Genomic DNA, 18,342 nt, shown 5'->3' on the forward strand with positions numbered 1-18,342 from the left:
CCAGCTGTGTGGTGGGAAAGGATTTAGAGGGATAGTTAGGGAAACAGCATAATCCTTCTCTTCTACCCATCAGGAGCTTAGGAAATTTGTGATCAAATGATTGCTTCAAGATCTGATAACTGTGGGTGCCCCTGTTCTCTATGAATTCATCTTATCCTCTTTTGCACTCATTTAACTTTCAGCTTTGATGATGTAATTTCATTGTGTCTTTTGTGCAAAACTATTTCCTTTTGTATGCTTTCAACCTGCTGCCTGATAACAGGCTGCCTCCATCCCTGTGCTACAGATAAGGCTGACTAACTCTCCAGACTTAATAGTGTGTGAGATGTGTTCTCCACCCACATGAGATTTTGCCCATGGTTCCTTTTTAGGCTCTAACGGTCTGGCATTCCTTTTCTTACTGTTGTTCCTGACATCAGTGTTGCTTGTCTCCATAGGAAAGTGAAAACTTTCCTCATGTGTCCCTTGGCAGCACTGCAGTTCCAACTCTGCCACTGCTGTCCCAGGCTACTGAAAGCAGACTAGGAAGGGAAAGGAGATGGGGGGAAACTGGCCAAACATGGGGCTTGTGCTATTTTACTATAGCCCTGCCTAGCACTCTCTGGCTGCCAAGTAACACTGGGTAGTGCTGGAAACCTGCCCACGACTCTTTCACATGGCCTTCATTGCTGAAGGCTGGGGAGAGAGCAGCTCCAGGGGAACCCAGCAGCCCTGGGAGCAGAGATGTGAAGGAGGTGAAGGCATTTCCCACTGCTGCGTGGGCTGCCAGCTTTGCAAAATACCACCAGACATGTCTTGCTGTAGAGACAAGAGCTGTCCTCCCATACCCATGCTCGCCATGGCACAGCTTCAGCTACTTTGCCTTGGTTTCTTGCATGTGCTGGGAGAAGCTATCACCTCCAGCACTGATTCTTGTTACCTGGCTACAGATGGGTGCAATGCCATTCCTGCTCCTGAACATGTGCTGCTTTCAGACTGGCTGACAAACAGGGATGTGGTGGGATGAAGCTTAACTAGGAGAAGGTATTAATATGGTTGTTGCTATCTCTATATATGTATAGTATTTTTTTTTCTGGTCATGTCTTCAAAAGGATATTTTTTCAAAAACAAGGGTAAGAGGCAACCGTGCAGATGGGGCAGAAGACCAAGAAGGCAAAGAATCAAGGAGAGAAAGGACCACTATGGTGGGGCTGAGGCAGAAGAAAGCTGGATATGGGAAAGTCTGAGTAAGCCAAGCCATGAGCAGGCAAGCCATGTGCCTTGCCCACCAGCATGTACTGTTTGCATCAGAGGCTATCAACAGGAGCTAGAGGCTACAAACAGGGACTTCCTGGTTTTACCACTGCTCTTCTTGGAAAACTGAGGTAGAAAGACAGCAGTCCAAGCAGTGATGCCATGCACTGGTGCCAGGCAGCACTGATAGAGAATGCTTTGCTGGGCGAAGCAACCCTTGACACAGAAATTAGAGCAATGCAGCACGGACCCACCTCAAGGTTGAAGGGAAAACAAATGTTTGGCATGGCACTGAGTATCCCGGGCAGCCCATTACTGATGGCCAGAGGAGCTCCTTTCTAGCATGGCCTGGGTAGCTCAGAATCACATGCTCCTGTTACCTAAGGGAGCTTTTCTCTTGGCCTGTCCAGCCATGATGGTAAATTTTTCAGCTGTTTGTGCTCATGTTTGGGCTCTGTGTCAGGGTTGTCCTAGTAAATACCTCTGTCAGAGCCACTAGGCTCCTGGAGTCTTAGCCTCATGGGGCAAGGCTGCAAAGCAAGGCTGCCTTTGGCAGCGGGCAGAGAGCAGGGACCATGAGGTGTCTGCTGCCCACTGGGATAAGGGTGCCAGAGAGGTGGAGAGGAACCAGCTTCCCCCATGTCCAGAAAGAAGTTTGCAACCCTTTGTTAGTAGATAGCAGGACATTTTAATTTGTCTTTACATAGTTAAGGGACCTCTTGCTGCCCAGTGCCCGTCAGAGCTCTTTCTCATGCCCGCTCCCAGAGCAGGGTGGGGTGATACCAGACTTCCGAGCGGGGTTCTCAGTGATGGTCCCTGCTGGGCAGACAACTCCCGCATCACGTCCCACGCTGCTCTGCCCTCCCCCTGCACCGTCCCAGCTCGGCGGTTTGGGCAGGCAGCTGTGGGGAGGGCGATGCGGTCCCTGCCTCTGTTTATCCCGGGAGCAAAGGGATCGCCGGGTGAGCCGGGCCGGGCAGAGAGGCCGACTGACCCGCGGAGCCTGCGGTGGTGTCTCTTCTGCTTCCCCAGGAGATGGGGCAGGAGAGGAGGCGCGGCGCGGAGCCGGGACCGGGCGCCGGGGAGGAGTGGTTGGGAACTGCCCGCGCCGGGCAGGCACGGGCCGGGCAGGGCTGCGGGAGTGGTGCGGGCAGCGAGGCCGCCCCATCCCCCTCGGCTCTTGCCCCACGAGAGGGCTCGGTGACGGGCAACCCCCCGCCCGCTGGCCCCCTTTCCTCTCCTTTCCCCCGCCCGCCGCTCCCCGTGCGCTTGGCAGCCTCGACGCCCTCCGCAGCCAGTTTTCCAGCCCTGCGCTTCTTCTGCGGTGACAGCCCGTGGCTGCGGGGGCCTGTTTGCTGTCCGGTTAATAAGTGAGCTGGAGCAGGGGGAAACTTCTCCGCCGGTGGAGAGCGGGCTCGCCGGCGGCCGGGCGGCCGGGCGGGGGGAGCATTCCTGCGCCGCGGGGCCCCGGCGCGCCCCGCTCCCGCCGCCCCCCGCCGCCCCCCGCCCGCAGGTGCAGGGGGCTGGCACTCGGCAGCTGGAAAGAGCTGGTTGGAGTTTGCACTTTAAGCTCCCGGCTGGGAGCGAGCCGGGGCTGGGAGCTGGTGCGGGCGCTCAGCGCCGCGGGAGGATGGCGCGGTGGCTGTGGCCCCTCGTGGGAGCCCTGCTCCTGCTCGAGGGGGCGGCCGCCCTCAGCTTCCTCCACCATCGCTACGAGGAGCTGGTGCAGGCCCTGTTCCGCGTGCAGAGCCAGTGCCCCTACGTCACCCGCATCTACAGCATCGGCCGCAGCGTCGAGGGCCGGCACCTCTACGTGCTGGAGTTCAGCGACTACCCCGGCATCCACGAGCCCCGTGAGTACGGGGGGATGGGGACAGCGGCTCGGACAGGACGGGCTTCGTTGCCACGCTCCCTGCCACGCGGCAGTGTTGGGGCACTGGGTGGGGGCATGTCCCTTTCCAGGCAAGACTCCTGGCAATGCCCAGGTGCCAGGCAGCGCGGTCTCCGGCACGGACCCCGCAGCCAGCCCAGGGACGCTCACGCCCAGCCCGCACACATGCACCGTGCCATGCACTGTGCCTGCCTGAGCTGCAGCGTGGCCCAGGCGCGTACTTTGGACGGAGCTCTGAGTTTTCCACTCAAGCTGATGCGAGAACGCAGGCGAGTCCATCCCAGCACCCCACCTGCACTACCACCCTCTCCCTGCCAAAACAGTGTTGTTCAGGCAAGGAGAGGCAGCACCCACCCTCTGCCCTGTGCTGCTGGGTAGTGACAAGAGAGAAAGTGTTCGGCCGCTCCTCCCCCAGACGGCAAAGCCAGGAGGACAGCAAGCAGGGACCCCGGCAGAGAGGGCGCTGGGCTTCTACAGCCCTCCCAGCCCCGAGGGCTGTGCAGACCCAGTGACAGGCTGATCTCAGGGATCTCCACCTGCTGCCACGTGGCCCTGTGGAACATTGGCAGCAGTGGCCCCTTGAGCTGCTGCCTGTGCAGCCTGGAGATGCTGCCGAGCCAGACCTTGCAGGCAGCCAGGAGACCCGGGGGTGCTGAGGAGAACAGCTGCCTCTCCAGGCTGGGGGGCTGCACACAAGGCTCCCTCACATCCCTGCCTTGTGTCCCTGAGCTGCAGATAAGGACAGAGCTCTCCCTACTTTCTGCAGGATCTTTTGCCTTTTCAAATCCTGGCTGATGTGGCTAAACGCAGGGGCTGACACGCGCAGGCAGCCTAGTCACATGGAAAACTGCCAGCAGGGCTGCAGGGGTGAGCAGAACCCGTGCCCCCCTCAGTGGAGCACCCCCACAAACCCCACAGCACCACCCCATGCCTGGCAGCACTGCACTGGGGGCATACTGTTCCGCTCTTGTGGCCCAGAGTATCATTTTCAGGGATGCCAGGAGGTGGGATGGGAGGCTTCCCACCTTGAGTACCTCTGTGACAGCCCTATTCAGCACAGGGAAACCTGCATGGTTCTGAGGGCATGTGGGGCACCTCCCCAGTGCATCAAGGGCTGATTCAAAGCATGGAGTGAGCAAAGGGCACTGGCAGTGCACCATCAGATTTTAGACTTGCAGAACCACATGAAAGCAGCTGGAAAGGCTGTAGGAGATGGCTCAGATCTCCCCTGCCCCAGGCTGGCAGCATGGACCTGTGGCCCTGCTTGCAGCATGGGCCACTGTCAGGCTGGCACTTTCAGCTTGTAGCACGAAGAATTTGGGAAACTCTGGATTTCCCTGAAGGACATGAAAAGTAACTCTGAAAAGCAAGCTCAAATGGGCTTACATGCAGTAATTAGAGCTTGTGTGGCCATGTACATAAAGTTTAGGAGTTTGCATACTGAAAAAGGCTGACAAATCCTGCTGCAGACTCGAACAAAGCAAAGAATCCCTGCTGAAGCCTTATTTTTTTTTAAAGGCTGCACAAATGCCCAGGATTTTTCTGTGTTTTTAATAACTGAATTATCTAACTAAATCAGTTCTCATCTCCCTGAAATCTAACAAAATCAAAATATGTTGCCCACCTCTGGTGTCTTGAACCGAGACACAGCAATCAAAAGACATGGAAAAGCAAAATCTTTAGCTAAAATTAGAGATTTTTTTTTTTTTTTAAATGCAGCAAGGGCACAGGGGCTTTTGCAAGCAGCAGCTCACAATCTGGAATGTGATGCCTTTTACCCCAGGGATCCTGATGGACATCATACCTGGCAGCAGGGCTGCATGCTGCCACTGCGAGTCTGATCCCCTGATCCCTGCTGGTGGCCAGAAAGCTCGCAGCGCAATGGGAGTCTCCAGATCTGGCAAGCCAACATTTGTAACAACCCCCTTTTTTTCCTGACTCTTTCATGTGACAGTCAGGCTCCCTTTTTAACTGAATTCCCCTGTTGTCTTTCGTTCTACCAATGCTGGCTCCAGCCTGCAATGTGACATTTTATTTTCCCACAAGTAACTGCTTTAAAAGGCCCTCTGGGAAAGTGCAACCTGTCCCTCATGTGTCCTGCCTCTCCTTCAGCAAAGCAGCAAGTCCTGTTCCAGGCAGTGTCTGCCTGTGGTCTCCAAGAATGTATTTTGAGACCTTATTTTAGAAAAGTCAGTGGTAAGAGACCTTTTTGGTCATACTGGAGCTGCCTGAGGGACAGTTTGATCCATATTCAGCTCAGCTGCTGAGGGTTTCTCCAGGCTCTTTTCCCTTGAGGGTGTGGAGGGCTTTAACCTTGACCTTGGAGGCAGGTAAAGGGGAAGGAGAGGTGCAGAGCCAGGAATGTGCCATGCTGGTGAGAGGCACTGAGAGCAAATGTAGAAGAGCAGAGCTGGGAGAAAAGGCCTGTCCCCTCCACTGCCACCCACCACAGAGCTGTGAGGCCCTGGAAGCCTGGGGCAATCCTGCCAGTGCTCCCTGGTCCTTTTGTGCTGCCTTTCACCAACCCAAGACCAAACCCCCTGCAAATACTCCTCTTGTGTGCTCCAAAGGCCCAAAGCAACCTGGAGGAGAGTCTGAGCTGCTTCCAGGGTGCTGTGGCAAAATGGAGCGGAGCCCATATGAGAACTGTACCACTCTCCCTCACTGAGGTTTGCATTTTTCAAGGGAAAGGGTCATTTTATACCATTTATTGGGTGTCCCTTGGACTTGGCTGGGGTTCCCTGTGGTAGGAATTTGCTCCTTCCCCCTGTCCCGGCCCTGGCTGATGGTGTCACTCTCTTGCTCTCTCCAGTGGAGCCAGAGTTCAAGTATGTTGGGAACATGCATGGGAACGAGGTGCTGGGCCGTGAGCTGCTGCTGCAGCTCTCTGAGTTCCTGTGCGAGGAGTACCGCCGGGGCAACGAGCGGATCACGCGCCTCATCCATGACACGCGCATCCACATCATGCCCTCCATGAATCCCGACGGGTACGAAGTGGCTGCCAAGCAGGTACCAGGCAGTGATCGCCTCCCCCAGATGGGTAGGGGCAGAAAGCCCTTAAAATCCCTTTGGGATCCTCCTCATTGCAGCTAGGTGGAGGTGGAATCCTTGCTCTTCATGCCCTGCCAAATTTGTCCCCTTCAACTGGTGTCACTGCTTCTCACCTCCCTTCCAAGGGCTCCTGCTGTGCGTCCTGCCACAGGTGACCTTGGCAGCTGATGGAGGAGACTTCCTATACCTGTCTTACCCTCCTTAGAAGTTATTTGTCACAGGAGGGTCACTGCAAATCCCCTGCCCTAGACCAGGAAAGTGACAGTTGAATGCCACTGTCATAAGCAGGCAGGGACATGAGAGATGGGGGAGAAATAAGCCCCCTAGTCCTCCCCCCAAATAATAACCCATTTCTTTGTGCTGCTAGAGTTCAGGGAGATATATGTGGCTCTTTCAGCTAAAGCAAATTTTTTATTTGTCTTGTGGCTTACTCTATCACCCTGGAAAATGAAGATACTGTTATTGATTTTCCCTGTCAGTACCAATACTCTTTACTGTCCTGCCAGCAATAACACGTTGTGACTCAAAGGCACTGAAGTGCTGTTACAGTGGCCAGTCTCTACTTCTCTGACACCCAGCCCGACTGCACCCACCCTGTACTCACCCGTGATACACCTTTGCCCCGCAGGGCCCAGACAGCAATGGGTACTTGACAGGGAGGAACAATGCCAATGGAGTGGACTTGAACCGCAACTTCCCTGACCTCAACACACTCATGTACTACAGCAGGGAAATCAGCGGGCCAAATCACCACATCCCACTGCCTGACAACTGGAAGAGCCAGGTACCAGTCTGGGCTGCCATGAGTGTTACAGCATCCTCTTAGTGTGTCTCAGCACGCAAGCAAATACACCGTCCTTTGGCTTGCACAGTTCTTGTCTCCTTCTCTGAGCCTTCTGCCTGCAGAGCAGTGATGCAGTTCTGGTCCCATATCACAGCTTGCACCTCTGCCAGGAGAGGCTGATATCACAGCTGGGTTGGGGAAGCAGGTTGCAATGCACAGGGCAGAGGAGGTGGCATATGCTGGCTAACATCTGTGCCTCAAGTTTTGGGGTTGTGCTGGGGGAGCCTGCAGCAAGGTATGCACAGGAGGAACCTGCTTTGTGTATCAGAGCAGTCGGTGGAGAACAAAGGAAGCTGCAAGAACTGCAGCAGACACTTCGCAGGATAGGGCCTGACACACCACAGCCTGGCATGGAGCAGCAGCTGGCACACAGGTGACTGAGCTCTTCTCCCTGTCTCCTGCTCTCTTCTCCTTACAGGTGGAGCCAGAGACATTGGCTGTGATCCAGTGGATCAGCAGCTACAACTTTGTGCTCTCGGCCAATCTGCACGGTGGAGCAGTGGTGGCAAATTACCCCTATGACAAGTCCCAGGATCAGCGGTTCAGGAGCCACCGGCGCACAGTCAACACACCTACCCCTGATGATAAGTTGTTTCAGAAGGTGAGCACAGCCACGCTGTGTGAGGACATTCCCTGGCAGGGTGCAGAGTGAGAGCTGGATGGGAGCTCTGGTCACTGCGTCATGCAGGAGCTGAGCCAAGAAACGTGTTGGAAATAATCATTAGCAGACTACAGCATTTCTGCCAACCACTGGCTCAGGAGACAGGTCAAGGCAGTCCCACCCTGTGAGCCAGTCCCACCACAAGGACAGGCCAGTCTTAACCCTCAGGGTCCCCCTCCTTATCCATGCTGTGCTTAGGTTCCCCATAACCCAAATACCACTGGTATCCTCAATAACAACTTGCTCTTCTAAAGCTGGGAGCTGCACCCAGCTTTGCCAAACCATCTTAGCATGCACAGGGTTTTTTTCCTAGAGAGGTGGCTGGGGGCTTGCTGAGACCAGGATAAGGGAGGTGGGTGCCCAGCAGGGGCTTGTGGATGGTGAAGAACAAGAACTACAACAAACAGCAACAGCTCCAGGAGCATAAGCAGACATCAGGGAAAGCATCAGTCTGTGTTGTTGATCCTGTAAGTGCTAGCTGAAGCTTGTGGTTTTTCTTCATTATCCCAGAAAACAATGCCTTCAGTCACTGCTTCCATTAGGAAATACCCAGCAGAAGAAAAAAGTAAGTCTGCATCAGAACAGTTAATGAGAAAAATAAGTCCAAGCTGGAGTTCAGCCCTCTCTGGAAGCAGAATCTGCAGGGGCTTGTCAGGACCTCCTGGGATCATGGCTGCACTCAGACCCAGATGTAAAGAGGCTGCAGTCTGGGGCGTAGGCTGATGATACCCACATGGCCTCAGGACTCAGAAATGTAGAGAAGTAACTGTTTTCCTGCTGACAGAATGGTATTACACTGGAATCTGAACCATAATACAAGGATATAGAGTTTGCGTTAGAAAATGCAAATGCTAGTCTCTCTTAAACTGTGTCTTACGCAAAGGACTGGCTTTGGATGCAGCAGCCCAGTTTTAGCCCTGCCTTCATGTGTAAAAATAAGCAGTAATCTTAATAAGGGCAACAAACAAATGGTTGCTAGAACCAGAAGTTGCCCAAACTCTTTCCTAATCCAAATTCCCCTGATACGTATCTGGTATTTGCCGGGACTGATACTGGTTAGTTTTCTTCACATATCTTTTCCCCCTTTTAGTGCCATTTGCTGTGTGGGGCATAGGTCCAGTGCCCTCTGCTCCCCCTCTTCTCAGCACAAGCAGGGCAGAAGCCACTTGTGCCATCAACCAGCTTCCGGCTTGCCAGATTACTGCTCTTCCTCCTCCATCTTTATCTGCCTACATCTTGTAGACGTCCTGGGCACCTCGCGTTGTATTTTGTGGCAGTAAAATGCAGGAACTGTCTCCTGTCTGACTTCCCTCCCATGCTCCTCAGCAAAGGAGGGAGCATGTTTTGTCCAGAGCCAGGCAGGCTCTCCAGCCATGTGGGGCGGGCACAGTGACCACTGGCTGCTCTCCCTCTAGCTGGCCAAGACCTACTCATACGCCCACAGCTGGATGCACCGGGGCTGGAACTGCGGGGACTACTTTGCTGATGGCATCACGAATGGGGCATCCTGGTACTCACTCAGCAAAGGTAAGGGCTGGGCAGGTGAGCACCCCCCACAGCAAAAAGATGTGAAGGGGTAGACAAGAAACCTCAGGACAGGATGGTTTGGGGAAGGACTGTGGCAATAGGACAGTGCCCATTACTAGACACCATTCTGGTGTTTGTATGTCAGACCAAGAAATGTCTTGGGAGTACTTGAAATGGCTTGAGAAAGAGCCACAGAAATAGCCAAGAGACCTTCACCCAGTGTGCGGCTAGAAAAAGGAAGCATTAATCTATTAGTGTATTTGAAAATCCTACAGTGTAGTTCCATCAAAACCCAAAACTGTGACCAAAGGGAAGGCAGCTTCTGGTTCCTGAAAAATCTGATTTAAAAAGGCACAATGAGGAATCTGAAAAGTCAGCACATAAGACTAGAAAAAAGGTCTTCAGAACTGGAAAAGATATATAGGCCCCTGTGGTACCCAGCCTCCCTGGGCTTCTGAAGGCAGGTTGGCGAATAATCCAGCTGCAAGAGAGAGTTGGGCAGCCACAAGGGCCGGGCTGCATGGGTGGAGAAGGCTCTAGTTGCACTGTCATGCAGGGAGGAGGCTGTGCCTGTGGTGCAGAGAAGGACAGTGAGGATGGTTCTGGTCAAAGAAAGATGGGCCAGGATGACTGGGACATAGGAATAGGAAGGGAGCCCTGCCCCGGTCATAGGTTATTCTTCTCTTTCAGGCATGCAGGACTTCAATTACCTCTACACCAACTGCTTTGAAATCACCCTGGAGCTGAGCTGCAATAAATTTCCCCCTGAGGAGGACCTGGAGCGGCAGTGGATGGCCAACCGGGAAGCCCTTGTTGCTTTCATTGAAGAGGTAAAGGGGCAGTCCTGAGACTTACACCCTTCTCCTGCAGATCCCCATGGGCCCTGGTGGTAGGGCACCAGTAGGTACCAGGGGTGGAAGGGAGTTGGTTATGGGGTACTCTTCTTGGCGGCTTCCTTTGGGGAAGCTGTTGTGTCCTAGACTGGCTCTGCTGGGGATAACCTGGATCACCAAGGGTACAGGAAAAGGTGGGGGTGTCCCCAGAGCTCTGTCTTGCTCGGCCATACCCTCTTGAGCAAAGGAGGGGCCTTGACCCATCAGTCTGTCTCCCTCCCCGCAGGTTCACCAGGGCATCAAAGGGATGGTGTCAGATGAGAACAACAACGGCATTGCAGGAGCAGTGATTTCTGTCCGGGGGATCAGCCATGACATCACCTCTGGTGGGTTGTCAATCCCCTTACATGTCTGGGTATGTGGGTGAAGGTTAGCAGGCGCGGCTATAATATGCGAGGCCAGCATGGTTTGTTTCCCAAAGACACTAGCTGGGAGAAATATGCCTTATCCTTGTCCTTCACCAGGGAGGGCTTAGGAAAGCCTAGGAACGACAGAGGCAAGAACTGGAATGCAAATGTTATTGTAAAGGACTTCAGAAACTCAGCTCCTATTTTATCTGTGAGGGACAATTGAGGGGATAATCTACTCAAGCCTGTAAGTATCTGCAAAGAGCTGAAACAGAAGACAGCAAAGAACAAAAAGAAAGAATAAGATGAAGGACTGAAAGTTCACACCAGACAAGTCTAGACTGAGAATGAAGTGCCACTTTACTTTATCCAAGTTGTGTTTGTTTCTCCCTTGCTGGCAAGTTATAACCTCCTTCCATGAACACCCTCCTCCAAGCAGACTGAGCATTACAGACTGCCTGCAGAAAATAGTATTACATAGTGCAGCTCTTGAGAGGTCACATTATGGAATCATCAAAGCTCCTCCTGGCTATAGGTTTGTGACTCAGTAACACTAATATTTGGCACTTAATTATGCCAACTTGCATAGGAAAGGGGACTATGGAAGAAATTGCAGAAGAGCTGGCTGCCAAGGGCCCTCTGAAGTCTCCTGTCCAGCCTGGAGCAAGATTGTCCCCAACATTGGCTCTGATCAGCCACTGCTCCCACCAGCCAATTCTTACTGACCCCAAGGATGGATATTTCACAGCCTAACTGCTGTCTTGTGCCAGGGATCTACCACTTCGTGGTAAAGCTGCGCTCCCAGATCCACCCTGAAGCAATTTGCAATACCCATCGAGTTCCAGAGATGGGATTATACTCAGATTTCCAAAGTGATCCCTAATACGGTGTTACCTCACTGTTGGCCATCTCCTGTCCCTAAGCACACCAGTGCACAGTCTGTCAAAGTGCTTCTGGGGCTTTCTTATCCCTTATCAGGGAACAGCTGAGCTAATGAGCAACGAAAACCTGCTAACCCAAATGTGGCAAAATTGTGTATGGCAGCAATTAGATTGTGTTATGCATAAGGAGTCGGACTGGAGCTGTGATTGTCCTTAGGTCTGCTGTCATCTGACTGGTGAGTACTCAGCTTTGTGCCTCCCTGCACAGGCACAGCCAATGCTGCTGTACAGTGCCCTTTCTTGTGGCTTTTACTTGCAGACTGAGCTCTCCTCCGAGGCACTAATGAGACATCACTTGCAGTGTAACAATGTGAATCCAGCCTTGCGGTAGCCAGTAGATTTGGGAAAAACAATTCTGGGTTTTGAAGGCTACATATCCTAGAGGAAGTAACTCAGCCAGAACCACTGGAATGTCTTTTGTTTTGCTCCCTGAGCATCCTGAGTGCTTTCTCTTCCTACCTTGTGTTCCAGGTGATATGGGGGATTATTTCCGGCTGCTGCTGCCTGGCACTTACACTGTCACAGCCTCTGCAGAGGGGTACCAGCCCCTGACGGTGACAGCAACAGTGGGCCCAGCTGCACCTTCATTGGTGAGTCAGGCTGCATAGTCACAAGGGTTTCTCAAAATATCTTCACCCCAGGGAGAAAGAAATGCGGTGGGGGATGTCTAGTGAGCAGCAGAGATAGGAGATGGGATGTAGAGCATTTCCAGTGGCTATAGGTTATCTGTTTTGGCAGACAAGGCTCCACACGGCTCATAGCGGGGGAACAGAGTGAAGACAATGCCATGTGCCTTTCCTTACTGAGGCCTTGCAGCTGCACTGGGCTGCCATGCCAGCTCCTGTATCCTTCTGCCTCTTGGCCATGGGGAGAGCTCCTGGCTGGCTGGGACTGCCACTCTTTAGCTCTCCCTTCATCCTCTTCACTCTCCAGGATGAGATGATGTGGAGATAGCATCTGTTCCCTGAGGTTCAGTTAGCCCCCCAGCTTTGTGGGTTTCAGCACTCTGCTATCATCTGCATTCTGCCTGGGACCAAACATGTTATCAAACTCATAGCAAGAGGCTGAAGTCTGCCTTTCTTTTTGCTGAGAGCACCGAAGACAAATGGGAACTGAGTGCCAGCAAAGAACAGCCAAGCACCTTCAGGAAATGAAATGCTCTTGACACTGGTGTGTCTCCTACAGTGTCTTTCTGAGGGCTGGCTGGACAACTAGAAATTGGTTGTAAAAACAGTGGGTGGTAATTCCTGCCCCTGCTGTTGCCTTGTGAACATGGTGGAACCATAGATGTAGGCTCCTCAGAGGACCAGCAGAACCCCCCATCTGTGGCATCCTGGCACATCATTTTCTTCACTGTATGTTCACTGGTCAGGCTCTGCTGTAAATACACTGTGGTTGTTCTCCCACCCTCCATCCCTTCATCCCACTCTGCCCAGCCTCTGAAGTTCTTCCAGAGCTGTCCTCTTCTCAGGATTAGAAACCTTCTAATTTTCATACTAAATTTATTTATGGTCAGTTTATGCCTATTTGTTCTTATGCCAATGTTGTGTTTTAAATAGCTCCTCTTCTTCCCTGGTATTTATTCCCTGGTGTATTTATAGGGAGCTGTCAAGCCCAGTCCTTTGTTTTGCTAGGTTAAGCACCCAGCTCTTTGGGTTTCCTTTTTAGAACAGATTTTCTTTTTACTGTGTTACTGTAGAAGACTAGTTTGTTCCCTGATGGTTTGATTTTTGTGTATCTCCTCTCACAGCAGCCCTCCTGTTCCCATTTCTGCAACACCTCCCATACCCACTGTTTACCCCATCCCTCGCACAAGAAGCCCATACAGCCCCATTCCAGTTTCACCTTTCTGTATGGCCTCCCCATTCCCCATTTAGCTGATGCTGTGTTTTGCACACTCTCTGTCCCCTTCTCCCTCTTGTACCTGCTTGCGTGGCTGTAGCGGATGGAGGTTTCTTTCCTGGATTTTTTTTGCCTGGATCCACTGGAAGCACTGATTGCTGAAAGGCAGATTAAGCTAACAAGATGCAATTGAAAAAGAACTGTCTGTCCTAAACCATCCTGTGTGTTAAATATTCACAGAGATGCAAAGCAGTGCTATGTCTCTACTCTGGTGAGAAAAGGAGAAGAAAGAACATAGCTCAGTCCCTTGTTTTTCACAGGTCCTCTTCCAAACCACCCTAGGACATCACATTGCCACAGGAGCAACTCTCTGAACTACAAGAAACATAGTTCATTGACAGTACATTTTCCACAGGAGGAAAGAAGTTTACAGCTGGTTTAAGAACTGAGTTCCCTTAACAGTGGTTGAGACCCCTTATTGTTTGACTTGGCCCCAGAGTCAGCTTCTAAGGCAAGCAGCAGAGGCAGGTCCCGCAGACCCCTGAGCCAGCAGAGCACGCACACAGTGCAATTATCTTTGTTCTTTCTCCAGGTGCATTTCCAGCTCAAACAAGAAGTGGTGAGGAAGCCTACAGAGCGTAAAGCCTCAGGCACACGTATGAACAACAAAGCCCTGCAGAAGAAGGTTGTGCCAAGAGCCACCCGCCGGGGGACCCAAAGATGAGGACAACTCATTTGGCTGAGAGCTGGGGAAGCCGTTTACATGAGGCCTGGCTGATGACTCCAGCCAGTGAACTTTCCAACAGTCCAGCATGAAACTAGCCCAAATTATTAGGTTATTAAACAAAGAAGTATTTAATCCCTGAACAAACTGTGAAGTCATTCACAACAGAATGTGCCTGGGCTACAGTCGCCTGGGCAGTGTGTCTGTGTGTGCTGAGTTCTTCTCCTGCACTTGCTCCATCTCAGAGAGCTCTGCTCCCTTTACTCCTGAACTGTTGCTACAGACCACATGAAATGCCACTGGTGCATACCAGGGATGATGAATCCAAGCCTTGGTGTATGCTGCACTCACAAACTGGGCACATGAACATTAGTTCTCTGGGTGCAAGTGCCATTCTTCTCCCTCAGGTAAGGACACTTGCTGCCTGCAGACCCCAAAGTTAGGGGAAGGTCAGTTTTAAAGCAGGCAGTGATGTGAGCAGCTCTGACCACATGCAGCACAGCTATTGCTGACTGGCAACTCTAGGAGGTGATGGTTCAAGGTCGTCTCCTGATCTTGATGTGCAGATGGGACTTTCTAGTAGCTGGTTTGAATTATTTGTAGTCAGAGAGGCTGAAATTATACATGCTGGCAAAAGCCAAGTATCATCCTGTCTCCTTATGTCTTCAGACCCAAACCAGATGGCTTGCTGAGGGGTCTGTTCTGTCCAACCCAAACTATTATTCTGAACACAGAAGCAACTAGGTGAGGTCTGACAGCTGGTGATGAGTAGAAGTCCAAGCTAGGTTATTTGGATGTTCCTTTGACACAAATACCCTGAACCTTGGTCCCATCAATATGCAATAGGGGAGCATGGATGCTTGCTGCCAGCAGTGTGCTGTACAGGTACAGCATAAGCCATGTGAGTTGTAATTGGGTTAGGAGAGAAAGGATCCATAGTTCAGTGAGGTGGGCTACTACAGGCTGAGGCTTAAAATGCTGCTTAGGCCATGTGGGCAGGTTTTGAGTGGAAGAAAGAGTAGAAACAAAGCTGGTTATTTCCATGGTAAAAATAACTTAAGCAGGCAAAACCTTTCTAGCATTCTTCATTGAAAATAAATAACTCCAGAGAGGTAAACAGTACCACCTATGTGCCCCAGCAATTTCTTTTTTCCGTGGCTGGTTATCCCAATCTCCACCATATAGCCATTGGTTACACGGCTTGTCTCCCTGTCTAAAGCCTGTCCAAAAAGTGTCCCCCAAACATTCCTTTGCTTTTCCTTTTTGCAAACATCTCTTCATTTCTTGTGAGCAACCTGTATCACCCTACTGCAGAAGCAATATTCTGCACTTCACCCCTCACCGTCACCTCCTCCTCTGTCTCTGCTACAAGATGCTGGTGGCATTTTCAGCATTAGCAGCACACACACACTCTTGTAGCTCTGCCTGTTAACAGAAGCTCTTTCTCTGTCATGCCTTTTCTTGTAAAGGCAGAGGAAGCTGTCCCTTGCAGGTTAATTATACAGGCTGTTGCAAAAAAGTGCCCAGAATGGTAATGCACTTAACTGTGGCTATGAGTGATTTTGGTCTGCAGAGACCAGTGTGGGCTGGAGACGCTGGCCAGTTCAGCAGTCACAGCCAAAGCTGAATTCCAATCCTTTAAATTTTTTTTAATTTTTAATTTTTTTCCTGTGGCAGAAGGAAATGAAAAAGGATGGCGAGGCTGAGATACTCAAACTTCTATGTGGTTTAACACCTCTTCCACTGGGCAAGCCCAGAAGCATCACTGCAGATGCTGGACCCTCCTGTTTGAAGCCACACATCAGTGCACATTCACACAAGGGATTTCGTGGTTGACATGCAGGACGAGGGAGGACACCCTGCATCCCACGGCCTGGCCCCATGCAGCACTTAGAAGGGTCTGCTGTCACCAAGTGTCTGCCCCATGCGCAGGAAAACATTGCTGCTCCCAATTATAGCACTCTGCTGGCTGAGCTGACCGCTGACCTCTGAGGGTGTGTATGAAGCTGAGAGCAAGGAAAGTGCTCCCAAGGAGCAGCCTTCAGCTGGCTGATTCCGCTGGGTGGGCCCTGCACAGGGTGATGCTGAGCCCGCACAGAGCTGCCCGTGCCACCTTCATCCCAGCAGGGTCACAGGTTGTCTTGCTGGGCCTGCTGGCTGCAGGGTGCTCTCATGTTGCCCTCTTGTGGTCCTGGAAAATGTGAGACCGTCTCAATTCCATTTACTTTCCAAGGCAGAGTCAGAGGAGGGAGATTCCTTCCCTAGAACAGTTCAACCAGTCCGGGAGGCCACATCACTTACTCTCGCAGGCTGCTGTGGGGTTGGCAGTGCAGCAAAAAAATTGGAGCCTCAGTTTCATGCGTTTTCCCCTACAAGAGGGTTCCTGCAAGATACCACCCTCTGGAGGTCTCTGTCTGGACTGGGATTTGTCCAGCTCATTCTCCTCCCAGCTCTGAATATTTTTGCGTTGAACAATTTGGTAATGCTCCACTTGGCCGTGGCTGAGGTCTCCACGTGAAAACATGGTTACAAAATGTTTCTGAGGCAGGACTTTTAAGCACGCCCCTTAAAGGCTTGCCGTGAACTTCGCCCGCAGTGTTGCAAGAACCGTGGGCTGAAAAGGGCACAACCTTTGGATGTAACATCTGCAGGATAGGGATTTCTTATGCTTTTGAGGTTTCAGTCAAAGCAAAAACAACTGACAGGTTTGTGTCAGAAAACACAGCAAACAGTCAATCCTCCCCATCTTCTCTGGGTCACTCATGATTTTGCAAGACCTCTTCCCCACCGTATGTCCTTCTTACAAGCTGAGGAGTCCCAGCCTACAGCTTTTCACTGTACAGTCTGTTCCCATGTCTCTGAGCATCCTTACCGCCTGCCTCCAAACCTTCTTCCATTCCCTATTACCCTTTCTGAGATGAGAGAATCAGAACAGTATACAGACCCTGGAAAAACATTTAAACAAACTGAAGCCAGGCCCAGTAAAATGAACCAAAATTCTTATAAGTAAAACTGTGAGAATCTTGGGAGAACCAGGAGGGTGGACAGAACTCTGCATGCAATGCCTTCTCATTTCTGTATCTGGCATGGAGGAGGCAGAAAAGGGGAAAATACAAATAAGTGAACTCAAAGAAGAGTGAAGCAGCTTTGATGGAGATGTCAGCAGAGGAGAGTTGGTCATGGAAGTGACCTGAAAGGCTGAAGGAGGGATTGGGATGATGAAAAACGTTCAAAACCTTCTTGGCAGGCAAGAACAACAGAAATTTTGGGTGAGAGGACATCTAGAGCCCTGTGGCAGGGGCTGGTGTCCATTCCTCAGCACCAGTAAACCGTCTACAAGCATCCATACCTGCAGGGAATAGAGCACTTAGTTCCCTGTGCAGCTTCAGGCCCCCTGCCCACGGCATCGTGCCATGGCAGCAGTGTGGGTCCCCACCTCGGGAGAACAGACGGGAATCAGCACCCAGCCTGTGCACGTACCAACACGACTCTGAGGACGTGCGTGCGATGCGTTCCGCACACCCGCTCCCGCCTGGTGGAAAGTCAAGCTGAGATCTGTGTGGTTGCTATGGAGAAGTGTAGCTAAATGCACAAACAAGTGCCAAACAGTGGTAACTGCCCAGGGGGACTTAGAGACTCCAGGCTTTACAACGTGTTGCTGAGGGATGGTATCCCCTGGGGCATGGAGGCTTTTTTTAGCCTGCCAGGAAATCCAGTGCGGGATCGACTGTACTTGGTATGCCAGAAACTCTTGTGATGCACAAACTGGCCCTCTCTGTCGTGGATTTCTCCCGAGCTATTTGTTTTTCTCCATCTTGATGCTTTGGCATGATCATACAATGTATCTAAGCAGCCAAGGAGGCTGCTAGCGGCAAAGCCGAGACTGCACCAGATGAACAGTGCAGACCCACTCGTCAGCTGCTGCCAAAGCTGAAGCCGGCAAGGCAGCGAGATTCCCATAAGGCAGCAGCGTGGAAGGGGAGCCCCGGCAGTGTCTGCGAGGCGGCAGCGCTCTGTGGGGAAGTCGAAGAGGGTTTGCACAGGCAGCTGCCTGCCGTGCTCCGCGCCGGGCTCGCGGGTGCTCTGCCGGCAGCTTGGTCCGGTGCATGGTGCACGGGTGCCGTGTCCAGCCCGGAGGCTACGGGGGCACTGTGTCCCGCGGTGGCGCGTCCCCGTGGGCCGCCGGGGGAAATGCCTCGCAGCCTGAGGCCGAGCGCTGCTGAACAGGGCGATGTCCCCACGTCACCCGGGGGCCCCGGGCTCCCCAGGCTGAGGGCCAGCCCCGCGGAGCAGCTCCGCCTTCCCAGCGGCACCACGCCGGGCCGGGCCGGGCGGAGGCAGCAGGGCGGCGGGGCGGGCGCTGGGGGCCGGGCCGGCCGGGACCCGGG

The 18,342-nt window shown here is 52.4% G+C and overlaps 1 protein-coding gene across 1 annotated transcript; it reads left to right on the forward strand.

Annotated features, from left to right (window-relative positions):
• The first annotated feature begins 2,715 nt into the window (after positions 1–2,715).
• On the forward strand, positions 2,716–14,097 carry CPN1 (carboxypeptidase N subunit 1). Its single transcript, XM_042019077.1, has 9 exons — positions 2,716–3,086; positions 5,937–6,133; positions 6,804–6,959; positions 7,438–7,620; positions 9,096–9,207; positions 9,898–10,037; positions 10,327–10,426; positions 11,860–11,978; positions 13,823–14,097. Exons 1-9 carry the CDS (start codon positions 2,864–2,866, stop codon positions 13,952–13,954), a joined length of 1,362 nt encoding a protein of 453 aa, XP_041875011.1. The 5' UTR covers positions 2,716–2,863; the 3' UTR covers positions 13,955–14,097.
• Positions 14,098–18,342: the final 4,245 nt, after the last annotated feature.

Source organism: Corvus kubaryi, unplaced genomic scaffold, assembly GCF_017639235.1.
Source record: "Corvus kubaryi isolate FWS band 111438036 unplaced genomic scaffold, C.kubaryi_AGA036_p1.0 138, whole genome shotgun sequence".
Taxonomy (NCBI): Eukaryota; Metazoa; Chordata; class Aves; order Passeriformes; family Corvidae; genus Corvus; species Corvus kubaryi.

Bases quoted from the DNA above. Each gene is read 5' to 3' on its own strand.
- CPN1 (XM_042019077.1), top strand. From the start codon at position 2,864: ATGGCGCGGTGGCTGTGGCCCCTCGTGGGAGCCCTGCTCCTGCTCGAG. The intron at 6,134-6,803 runs GTACCAGGCAGT...TTTGCCCCGCAG, and splicing joins ACGAAGTGGCTGCCAAGCAG to GGCCCAGACAGCAATGGGTA. The intron at 9,208-9,897 runs GTAAGGGCTGGG...CTTCTCTTTCAG, and splicing joins CTGGTACTCACTCAGCAAAG to GCATGCAGGACTTCAATTAC.